The 12686-nt window shown below is 35.3% G+C and overlaps 2 protein-coding genes across 2 annotated transcripts in view; one reads left to right on the top strand and one right to left on the bottom strand.

The window, feature by feature from the left end:
• Nucleotides 1-12686, bottom strand: part of LOC135202343 (cap-specific mRNA (nucleoside-2'-O-)-methyltransferase 2-like) — a 273293-nt gene that overhangs the window by 250638 nt on the left and 9969 nt on the right. The window lies entirely within an intron of this gene.
• LOC135202342 (cardioactive peptide-like) overlaps nt 1-12686 on the top strand; it is a 65327-nt gene that overhangs the window by 46807 nt on the left and 5834 nt on the right. The window contains exon 3 of the mRNA XM_064231699.1: nt 1332-1389. Coding sequence (XP_064087769.1) covers nt 1332-1389 — 58 coding nt within the window. The remainder of the gene's footprint in view (nt 1-1331; nt 1390-12686) is intronic.

Raw genomic sequence — 12686 nt, 5'->3', positions numbered from 1 at the left:
AACGAAATGTCTTGGTAACTGAAGCATCCGTCTGGCAATTTACATAACTTTCTTTTCTGGCATTCAGTCACTGCAACATATTTATTTATTGATCACCTTTACTTGCAATGCGTCTCTTTGCAGGATGGTTTCCCTATGGACGCCTCTGGGGTTCATATAGTTTGCCTCTCACCTCGGTGGTCGCGGGTTCGATTCTCGGCCATTACATTGAGGAGTGAGAGATGTGTATTTCTGGTGATAGAAGTTCACTCTCGACGTGGTTCGGAAGTCACGTAAAGCCGTTGGTCCCGCTGCTGAATAACCACTGGTTCCATGCAACGTAAAAACACCATACAAACAAACATGGTCTGTTGGCTGAGTCTACAAAAGTTTCAGGCATAAGATTTCATTCAAGAAAGAGAGGTAGGAAGAGGACGCTGGACAAATCTCAGCGAAAAGAGAGACATTCAGGCAAACCAAATCACGAACGAAATCACCGAATCACCGAATGAAATGCGAAGGCAGAATAACACAAAAATCACATTAATGAAACGAATATGTTTCCGCATCAAAATATCTCAGATATTGTTTGTTTGGAACCAGTGGTTATTCAGCAACGGGACCAACGGCTTTACGTGACTTCCGAACCACGTCGAGAGTGAACCTCCATCACCAGAAATACACATCTTTAAACCCTCAGTGGAATGCCTGATAACCGTACTCGCGGCCACCGAGGTGGCATGCCAAGACCATACCGGTCACGCCACTGAGGCGCTCATATCCGAGATAACATACACGTATAAAACACGAGACGGAGCACGGATAAGATTATGTCATTTGATGGCAGTTTAATAGCACCTATTAACTGCCAATGAAAGCCAGTCAGAAAAAAATAAAAAGAAAGTCTCGGATGCAATATGTTGCAAAATATTTCTACAATCACTTTTAAAAAACCATATAGTGAATATATATATATATATATATTATATATATATATATGTATATAATATACATATATATATAGTACAATATATATGACTGGTAAAAATATTCTGTTATTGCAGAATTCCATCTAATAAGAGGAGCCCATAAAATGCCAAAATATAGGAAAAAATATTATATTCAGAGACTGCTGTCTCTCTATTTAGGTAGATGAAGATAGAGACAGCAGTCTCTGAAATATAGTATTTTCACTATATCTATATAAATATATATATATATATATATATATATATTTATTATAAATACAATATACGTGTATATGTATATACGCATAAATCTTAATCCCCTTCAATGTATTTTGCTTCTAGGTATAAGTAACTAATAACACCTTTCTGTTACCATCCTTGCAGGACATTGGTGGCTTACTCGAGGGAAAAGATAAAAGACCATTTTGCAACGCTTTTACAGGTAAGTTCTTTTAGAATAAGTTCTTTTATTTGTCACCTTTCCACTGTCTTGCCATTCCTGAAATACTTTGCTTCGTTAAATACAATATATCATATTTTGCTCTATTTTAGCTAAGTCGCTATAGGACTCTCCAGTACACGTTTATCTATCGATCTATCTATCTATATGTGTGTGTATGTATACAATATATATCTATGTAAATAAATATATAAATATATATAATATACACAATGTATATATGGATATATTTACGCATATATAATCTATACATGCATATATAGATATATACATAATATATAAATACATACATGAATATATATATATATATATATATATATATATATATATATATATATATATATATATACATACACACACAGAGCAAAGTAATCCCTTATCCCAAACAAACCACTTAGATTTTCCTTACATCACGGGATGTGAGTCAGAAAAGGAGGAACTGAGAAACAACACTTAAACACTTATTTCCAGCGAAACTGAGAACCAACACCGAACACTATACTTCCAGTGAAGGTACACAAACAAACTGCCGCTGAGTCACAGCATTCAGCAGAAGCAAACACACGAAAATTAAAAGAGGAACTGACCAGCAGGTGTTAATGATCAATACCTATCGATGGAGGTGCTTACGCCGTTCGTGATGGCAATTTTCGGCGAAGGTTAGTCATACAACGAACGCCTAGAGAGAAGGAGGGGTGAAGGGGGGGGGGGGGGGGGGGGGTGGGGGGGGGGGGGGGGGGGGGGGTAAAACTGGAAAAAACTAGTCTGCACTAGAAAATCGAAGTAAGTCGTGTGTTTACGATGTGCAGAAGCCATCGAGTAGTACGCGGAAAGTTGGGAGCGAAAGGTTTTGCTAGTATGGTGGCTTACTATGAGATTAAGGGCCTCTGTAACACGGTTTTTCGCAATAACTTTTACCTATGCATTCAATAAATATAACGCTTAATTCAGAATACATATTTTTATCAAACACATAAATTTTGAGTGTATTCTGCACTACGTAGGTTGAATAAATTTGTACTTATAATGTAAAAGTGACCTTTTTGAAGACGGGTGGGCCAAACTTACTCAGAAGAAAAGGTTTCGAACGCACTCGTTACGTAACTTTATGACAGCATTTCTTCCCTCTTTCTCGATTGATGATTGGCTATACGTAACGAAGGCTAAACCTCTGGCAACTATGACATACAAATTTAAATACAAGCAAAGCAGTACACCTTTATGAACTCTGGAACCTCTCCACTGATAATTGTCATAATGAACAAACCAATAAAATATGTTAATAAATAACAAAAACACTTCGATTATTAGTCTAACTCCCAAAATAAGTTTCCAAAGAAATTACAGTCTACTTTATAGGTCACAATCAGATTGACAAGATGAAGTGAATAGTTGGTAATTTTCAGACATAGTAAACAAGCTTGATTTGATAACTGCTATATCCAATGTCAAGCAATTTTATTATGGCTATCTACCTATTTACTGGAAAAAAAAACAGCGGTACCGTATATTGGCTTTAAACCTTCACCAATAATTATCGTCAGAATGGTGACTTCAGAGGCTCCACCACTTTCGCCTCGTTATAATTCAGGATAAACACTGAAGGCTACCCATGGGCATTGTTGGATTAGAATATTTAACTTTCTCGGCTATAAAAACTCACTTCTCGAGTAGTTGTAAGAAGTGCTAAATGATCCTCAAGGATCCCAGCAGTTAGCCTAAACGTTTAATTCATGTATATTACTGCTATACTGTTGCGGCACTACTGCTACAGTAGTATTATTACGCAAGCACTGATCCCCACCCCACCCACATCTATGTATCGTTCCGCCATCATAAAGTCTTTGGGTTTCAGAGCCGATGGAATTTCTGTCTGTGGTGGATGGGCGGGGCAACATTTAGTCAAAAGGGTGTTTGTTTTACCTTGCTTACGTAATGAATGTTTTTCGACTCTTGGCTCGTAATCATTGGCCATGGCGCCGGCTAGATCATTTTTACTCTATAAAAATTAAAACTATCCGGTTAGGTTATTGATAATGCTGACAAAATTTGTGTGTGGTTGTTAAAATATACATATGTCAACTTTCAGCTACATCCGATGCTTTGACAAGGAGCAAAGTCCAAAAAATCACCGTGTTACAGAGACCCTGAATCTCAATAGTAGTTTGTATCTCATACACAAGAATACACAAGTACAACACTTCAGTGACATTACCATATATGTATATATTATATAGAATAATAGAATATAGATATATATATATATATATATATAGGTATATATATATATATATATATCATATATGTTAACTGAAGGGAATTTTTTTTAAGCTGATAATAATGTCTTCCTCTTGTGGATTCGAACCAGCGCCCAGAGCAGAAATCAGGACTTCAGTGACGGCTTTTATCGACTCGGAATTAATATATATATATATATATAGATATAGATATATATATATATATATATATATATATATATATATATATATATATATAATATATACATATATATTACAGGATGTATATATATATATATATATATAATATATATATATATATATATATATATATATATATATATGCATTATAATATACGAACGAGTGTTCTGCGCATTTTATAATCAGATAATAGAGTACAAGTAATTAGAAGAAAAAAATCTGTCAAATGCGCCAAACTGCCATTGGAATACATCACTGCAGACTAAATGACTTGTACAACAGCCTTCTTTCTCATTTCCTTCCCGTGTCCCCTTCTGGTGAGCAAATTAGATTGCAAGAAATGTCAATAATGAATGCTACAACTACTACTACTACTACTAATAATAATAATATTTGACCACCACAGTTCAATTATCTGTACAACAGCTGAAGCAACAACAAATATACTAACAATAGTATTTATATTTATTATTATCAATATTATTATTAATTCAGTTTAGAACTTTACACACACACAGCACACAGGTACAGAAATTAGATGCACAGCAATAATGATAATACTTGACCACCATAGTTCAATTATCTGTACAACAGCTGTAGCAATAACAGATATACTAACAAATGATATTATTATTATTATTTAATATTTTTCAGTTTAGAACTTTACACACACACACACACACAGTACACAGGTACAGACGTTTGATGCACAGTAATAGAAGTATGCACCTGTTACATAAATCTGTAATTTTCATCCTTCACGTGATATTTAAAAATTTGAGAGATCTTATCTTTAATATATATATATATATATATATATATATATATATATATATATATATATATATATATATTCCCACCGCTAAAATTTGCGAAAATCGAAGAAAACAGGACCACTTCAAAGTCCTCATTCACATCCTGAAGACGCCAAAGGTATGCGCTAGCGCATTTATATAGTGTGTAAGGGGGGCGGATTCCCCCCCTTTCAAGGTTTCTTTTTGTCCACGGGGTGGGTTCGTTTCCTCAAGTGCCAAAGGGATAGGTCCAATTTCCCTATACAAATAGTGACGACTCCAGGAGGGAAATGTCTCAAAAAGGAACGCCTACTCTGACAGGCCTCTCGAAGTAAGTTTAGTTCTGCAATGGGAAGGCGATTTTTATTTATTTATTTTTCTATATTTATTTTACTTACTTACCTAATTATTTATTTATTTTTGTGAAGAGAGAGATCTATTATTTTATATTTAATTTACTTATTTATTTAATTATTCATTTATTTTTGTGAAGAGACAGAGAAGGGCTTAGTTGTCCAAATCCAAGCTCGCCCAGAGCAAGAAGTCTGTGTTGTGAATCTCTCTTTACAATCATAGTTGGTTAATCCAGTTAGAAAATGCAGAGAAGCACAGAGGAAGGTGCAGAATTCCCCAACCTGGAAAAATGGTAACATTTGCCCCCAAAAATGAAGAATAGAATTTTTCTGTAATTACAGTACATGAACAGGTATTATGTTCGGATAAAATGGCAGATTGCATGCAGTCTCAATTTCCCGAAAAATGTCATTTACAGGGACTTTTAAAGCGTCCAGTCATTAATATATGAATATTGCGTTTATTACGGGACTTTGTCTTTGTAAAACTAATACCCGCGTAAACAGATTAATGACTGCCTATCAGTTTCACAAAGAGAATAATTAAAAAACTGACGGATAAAAAAACAGATGGAGTTAGCAATGCCTGTATACTCGTGTGTGTGTATATATATATATATATATATATATTATATATATATATATATATATACATATATACTATATATATATATTACATATATATATATACTATATATACTAAATATATATATATATATATTATATATATATATATATATTATAATATATATAGCATATAAATATCAATATATGTATAGTATGATATATATATAATATATATATATATATATTAGTATTTATAAATATTAAATATTTATATATTTAATATATTACATTAATATATTATTAAACCATAATATATACAAACACAACACACACACACACCCACATATATATATAATATATAATATTATATATATAATATATATATAATAATAGATTTAATATTTCAATTCATCACTAGTAATTATATCTAATAATTATATAGATAGTAGTAAATATTAAAAATAATTAATAAATTACACCACACACACACATAATATATATATAATATATATATATATATTAGTATATATGCAGGTCAGAAAGAAAGTACTTTTCATGGAGAGGCCAAGATATCTATAATTTTAGAGTTAATATTACATTTTAGTATACAGTAAAATGTAATGACTCACTTCAAGTATCTAAAGATTCCTGGATTTCATGAATGAAGTAAATATAAAATTTATGCCAAAGGCCAAGCGCTGGGACCTACAAGGTCAGTCATTCAGCGCTGCAAGGAAAATTGAGAGTGAAACGGTTTGAAAGGTGTAATAAGTGGGGAAAACCTCGCCACCGTTGCACTGGGAGACACCTGTCAGACGAGGGTGGAAAGTGAGATGGAACATGAACGGAGGCACAGTAAAGGGGACGACAGGGGTAGCAGTTAGGAGCCGAAGGGGCGTTGCACAGAACCTCAAGTAACGCCTGCAGTGCACCGCGTCAAGCGCACTAATGGCAGTAACCCATTACGTTTTGTTTGTTTGTTTGTATGGTGTTTTTACGTTGTATGGAACCAGTGGTTATTCAGCAACGGGACCAACGGCTTTACACGACTTCCGAGCCACGTCGACAATGAACTTCTATCACCAGAAATACACATCTCTCACTCCTCAATGGAATGGCCGAGAATCGAACTCGCGACCACCGAGGTGGTACGCCAACACCATACCAACCACGCCATTGAGGCGGTTATGTAACCCATTACGGGATGGAATTACACGAAAATAATTCATACTTGCGGAGTACTTTTTGGAGAACCGGCGAAAGGTCTGAATTTGGAAGAATCTAATGACGAGCACTCTAGATAATGAGAGCAATCAACAAGTCCAGTGACCCTAAATATTTTTATTTCTTTTTTCATCTCGAGCGAAGCAGAGGGAAACGACGATTCAAAAACTAATGAATAAAAATATAAAACCGTCTCGCCAGAAGACAGATTATCTTCTTATGAGACGCTGGGGACTGCTCAGCTAATCACACGGATGGATATTCGTTCTCCTGAAGAACCCAAAACATTAGTTTATTCATTCTTTATTCAAAGCAAGTTCGCGTCTATGCATCGCCTCTTCGGTTCGTGTTTGTTACTTCGTCTCACGTTGTACCTTTTCATGGCGTCAAATAACCTACATGTTGTGGCGCCAATTGTTGCTGTTGTTTTATTATTATTTCTTAGAAGAAGACCCTCTTTCAAACATCTCTTAAAAAGAATGGCTGCGTTTAGCGAATCAATTCTATATGATAACTTTTCTATTCATCTTATTCATCGCTTTTCTAGCTCAGCAATATTCATTTAATTACTGGCCAAATTTCATATTGGTAATTAATAGAAAGGATGCGTGAATGTTTTATTTTTACTAAAAAAGAAAGAAGAAAAAAAAAACAACAGGGATTCTATTGGCTGGTACATCAGAGTCCGCGATCGTCGAGTGGTATGCTGGTACATTGTACCACCAGAACTAGAAAATACCAGCCTGAATACCTGACGAACCCTGCCCGGCCACGACCAGTTATACCAGCATACCGGGAGACGAACCCGGCTTGAATATAACCAGTCATCCCGCCTTCCTGTATACCAGTATACAGTATACCTATACTCGGTTTTTTCCATCTGCGTCCCGGGCTTTAGATAGTTACATTCAGCTTACATTCAACAATTATAATAATATCCTATTTCGAATATTACCGGTGTAATTCGCATACAGTAAATTATTAAAACACTTTTCAGTTGCAAATGTACACCCAGATATCCTTTTATTTACCTAAAACTTACACATAGCGTAACTATCTAAAGCCCAGGATGCAGTGTTGCCATACGCAAACACCACAGGCGGATGGACAGATGGAAAAAAACAGAGTATATTCTACGAACCCTGCAAGAACACGGACTCTCCAGAATCCCTGTTGTTTTTTTTTTAACAAAAATAAAACATTACTTCATCCTCTCTATTAAATACCAATAAAAATATTGGCCAGTTATTAAAAATACTGTAATATATTGCTGTGCCAGAAAAGTTATTAATAAGAAGAATAGAAAAGTTATCATAGAAAATCATTTCGCTAAACGCAGCCAATATTTTTTAACAAAATATTACTATTGTTATTACTATTATTATTGGGAGTAGACCCTCTTTTAAACAAGTCTTATTAAAAAGGATTGCTGCATCAGCTCCATTGATTTTGTCTAGAGTCCTCTATTTTCCTTATCAAGGATTTTTCAGTGTTGCTAAAACTGGCAAGCAACGTGCCAAAGGGGATTTGTAATTATATTTATTGCTGCTATTATTACAAGTTGTTCTCTCTCTCTCTCTTAACGCGACGTTTCGGCCAGATTGGCCAGGGCATTATCACAGCGATGGTTGCTGGAGGACTGAATCCTGGCGGCGAGTCCTTCACTTTATATCATTATTATTATTATCAAGCTTGAAAACTGTACAGGCAAATGAAAGAGACAAGGACAAACAGCTGCACAGGTCTTGAGAGTTACAAATTGTCTCGCACACAGCAGCTCAAATTTACTATGAAGAATTTCCAGCTCATCATTTCAATAGCTGAGAATTTGAGTAGCCATAAATTAATCAATCTGTTCTGCTTTGCGATTCCTTGAACAAACGGCCACTCTATTCTATGGGACCTTGCTTAGCATTATCGTGAAGATAAATAAATAAATAAATAAATAAATGAATAAATAAATAAATAAATACATAAATAAACAAAAAATAAATAAATAAATAAGTCCTACAACACTATTATCAGCCTACACACAAATATACTGCAAATATACTGATCGCAGTCAAATATTTCTAAACACAATACGTTTGATTCTTCGTATCCATAATTAGATGCCGCTCCGTGGAGAACACAAACGTGATTTACGAGCCAACATTCACAATTACCTACACGCGATTATTTATAAACAACTGCATTTTCAGTGTGTTTGTAAATAAATTCATGCGCGCGTGTAGGCATAGGCCTATTCACATGCATCTAAACTTACAACAGTTTGATATGATCACTAGTATACACGTAAGCAAATTGTACAGTACATAAAATCTACATATACTATGTACCTATGTATAAAAATCTAAGAGTATATAAACAAATATGAAAAGACATAGTGCCTTATTGTACATATATTTTTTTCTTCTTCACTTTGCTTTTGTAAGAGCTTTTTTTTGCTCACTAGTTTTTGCGCTTTATAAATAAATATATAAATTTATATATCTAGACGAATTTTATACAATAACAGGATGAACATAGTACGTAAGAACGACAATACGAGTCAATACATGGGATGAAAATGCTGCCAATTCACATTTACATATTATGACATATTCCTCCTCTCTTCATTGGCCTCGAGCTATGAGAGAGAGAGAGAGAGAGAGAGAGAGAGAGAGAGAGAGAGAGAGAGAGAGAGAGAGAGAGAATTTCTCTATTTCGCATTAAGCTAATTCGCATACGGCGCCTTCATAATAACCTTGTTAGCAACAGCGTCGCTCCATCCTTTATTTAGATCGCCGTTACCAAGTCTCTTACCCGGGAGGCCTTGGTTCTCTGTTCATTATATTACCCCATACAGAGAGAGAGAAAGAGACTTCGTTACCTCTAGATTCCCTGTGCAGAAGGTTGAAGTCTATTATTAACCCGAGGACGCTGTTCAAGGCTTCATCTTGAGGTAGTCCTTCTGGAACACCTTCAACGAATTGAATTGCATACAGAATTTAGGCCATAGGCTAAGCACACTGGGATCTATGAGTTCATTCAGCGCTGAAACGGAAACTAACAGTAAAAGGTCTGACAGGTGTAACAGAAGAATAACCTCGCAGTTGCACGCAAAAACAAGTATTAGAAGAGGATGGTTAGCAAGATGGAATCAAGAGAATATGAATGAAGGTACTGCATAAGGAATCATAGGTGCAGCTATAGGGGGCGAGGGGCGCTGCAAAGAACCCTAAGTAATGCATACAGTGCACCGCGTGAGATACACTGACGGCACTACCCCCCACGGAGAGTCCTTCTACGAGCCAAAGCCACGAATCCTGGTGACGTAATATATCCTTGGAAGCATAAAATGGTAATTCAAGTCGAAGGCTGAACCTGATAACCTTCGACACTTCCACGATTCCGAGACATTTTTATTCACGATGGATCATATCTTCTGCTGCAGAGTTTGCAAGACAGATCAATAATTCAGTCATAGAATTTCTCTGACATTTCTCCCTCAATAAATCAATGAGTCACTTCGAAATGGACTCCGGTTCGTAATACTTCATCCCTTACCTTCACAGCATAATACTTTCTATCGAAATGCTTATTTTCATTAACTGCCGATCATAGATTTGATTACCGTATTCTGAATAATAATAATAATAATAATAATAATAATAATAATAATAATAATAATAATAATAATAATAATATACAGAGACTGGAGAATGGCACAGCAAACCAGTGCACGGACAAACATGAGCCTGACTAAAGAACTGGCCAGCGATGAAACATGGCAATGGCTACAGAGGCGAAAGCTCAAGAAGGAAACTGAAGGAATGATAACAGCAGCACAAGATCAGGCCCTCTAAGAACCAGATATGTTCAAAGAACGATAGATGGAATTAACATCTCTCCCATATCTAAGAAGTGCAATACGAAAAATGAGACCATAAACCACATAGCAAGCGAATGTCCGGCACTTGCACAGAACCAGTACAAAAAGAGGCATGATTCTGTGGCAAAAGCCCTCCACTGGAGCCTGTGCAAGAAACGCCAGCTACCTTGCACTAATAAGTGGTACGAGCACCAACATGAAGGAGTGATAGAAAACGATCGGGCAAAGATCCTCAGGGACTATGGTATCAGACCAGATAGGGTGATACGTGCAAATAGACCAGACGTGACGCTGATTGACAAAATCAAGAAGAAAGTATCACTCATTGATGTCGCAATACCATGGGACACCAGAGTTGAATAGAAAGAAAGGGAAAAAATGGATAAGTATCAAGACCTGAAAATAGCAATATGAAGGATATGGAATACGCCAGTGGAAATTGTACCCATAATCATAGGAACACTAGGCATGATCCCAAGATCCCTGAAATGGAATCTGGAAAAACTAGAGGCTGAAGTAGCTCCAGGACTCATGCAGAAGAGTGTTCTCATAGAAACAGCATGCATAGTAAGAAAAATGATGGACTCCTAAGGAGGCAGGATGTAACCCGGAACCCCACATTATAAGTACCACCCAGTCGAATTGGAGGGCTGTGATAGACAAAAAAAAAAAATAATAATAATAATAATAATTCGTTATCAGAAATGATCAGTGAAATATCTTTTAAAAGCCTGCCCATAATTAGGCCTACATAATGTACCTAAGAGAATTGTAGAATTTAATCATTGTAATTATTATTATATTTTTAGGATGTAACTACGATGATTAGGTGCTTGTCATTCTCGTGAAGTCCGATCAGAAATTTTACGAGCTGTACATTAATAATTACTTTATAAAAGTTATACTTTTTTCAGTAAGATTCTCTTTCTCTCTTCCTAGCTTCTTAAACTACATATCTCTCTCTCTCACAGTTAACTACAAACTTCCCTATATTCTCTCTTTCTCTCCTAGTTTCTTAAACCATTAACATCCCTCTATATATATATATATATAATATATATATATAATATATATATAATAATGATATATATATATATATATATATCCAATATATAGATATATATATATATATATATATATATATATATATATATATATATGTCCGAATTTCTTTAACTACAAACATCCCTATCGCTCTCTCTCTCTGTCCTAGTTTCTTAAACTCTCTGAGTCTCTCTCTCTTTCTGTGTGTGTCCTAGTCTCTTGTTTTACAAACCCCTTTGCTACAGTATTCTTTAGTCGATTAACGTGTCTGTCTGTCCTTCTCCCTTTGGCGAGAATATCGGGGAGGAGACTTCCGAGAATTTCCATAGATAATCTCCGGATCTGTTTCTCATTACCTCTGCTTCGCCGAGAGTGCTTTGAGGAATAGGAAATTCAAGTACAGAAAACACTCACGTTTCCTTGACTTGGAGAAAAGGAGTTTTTTATCCACTTCGTCAGACACTATTGCTCTTGTGTTTCGTGCGCCTGTGGCTTCACAGTTTTTGTTTCTTCTCGACAGTAAAGCAATCGCGGAAAGTGTTTTGTTTTCCTGGAAGACGACGCAAGAGATCGTGCAATTTTTTTTTTTTTTTTAGCTTTTCAATAAATAAGAGATTCTTTCTCGTTCGTGGGAATTCACTTTCTATAAATACCAAAAACAGGTGATGGAAAGCGAAGTGGAAATAAATAAACATTTGTAATTGGCCAATGTTTTTTTTTTTTTGTTTTTTTTTTTTTTCATTTACCATTCTCTAACTTCGTTTTTGGTCAAACATTTGCCACCATCTCAAAGTGGATGTCCTGTGCTTTCATTACATTTGGACAGCTTTTTTTTTTTCGTCTATGAAACTTTATGATGTATATTATTTTATTAACCGCTCTCAGCCTTGAAAATGTGTGACGTGAAACGTCGGCTTTTGAACACATGAAATGTAACTGTCTTTCCCTGAAAATCTGGATCGGTTATCCACTGACCTCAATATA

The sequence above is a fragment of the Macrobrachium nipponense genome, chromosome 30, assembly GCF_015104395.2.
Source record: "Macrobrachium nipponense isolate FS-2020 chromosome 30, ASM1510439v2, whole genome shotgun sequence".
In the NCBI taxonomy this organism is placed as follows: Eukaryota; Metazoa; Arthropoda; class Malacostraca; order Decapoda; family Palaemonidae; genus Macrobrachium; species Macrobrachium nipponense.
The sequence above is the reverse complement of the archived record's forward strand: the minus strand, read 5'-3'. Positions and strand labels throughout refer to the sequence as shown.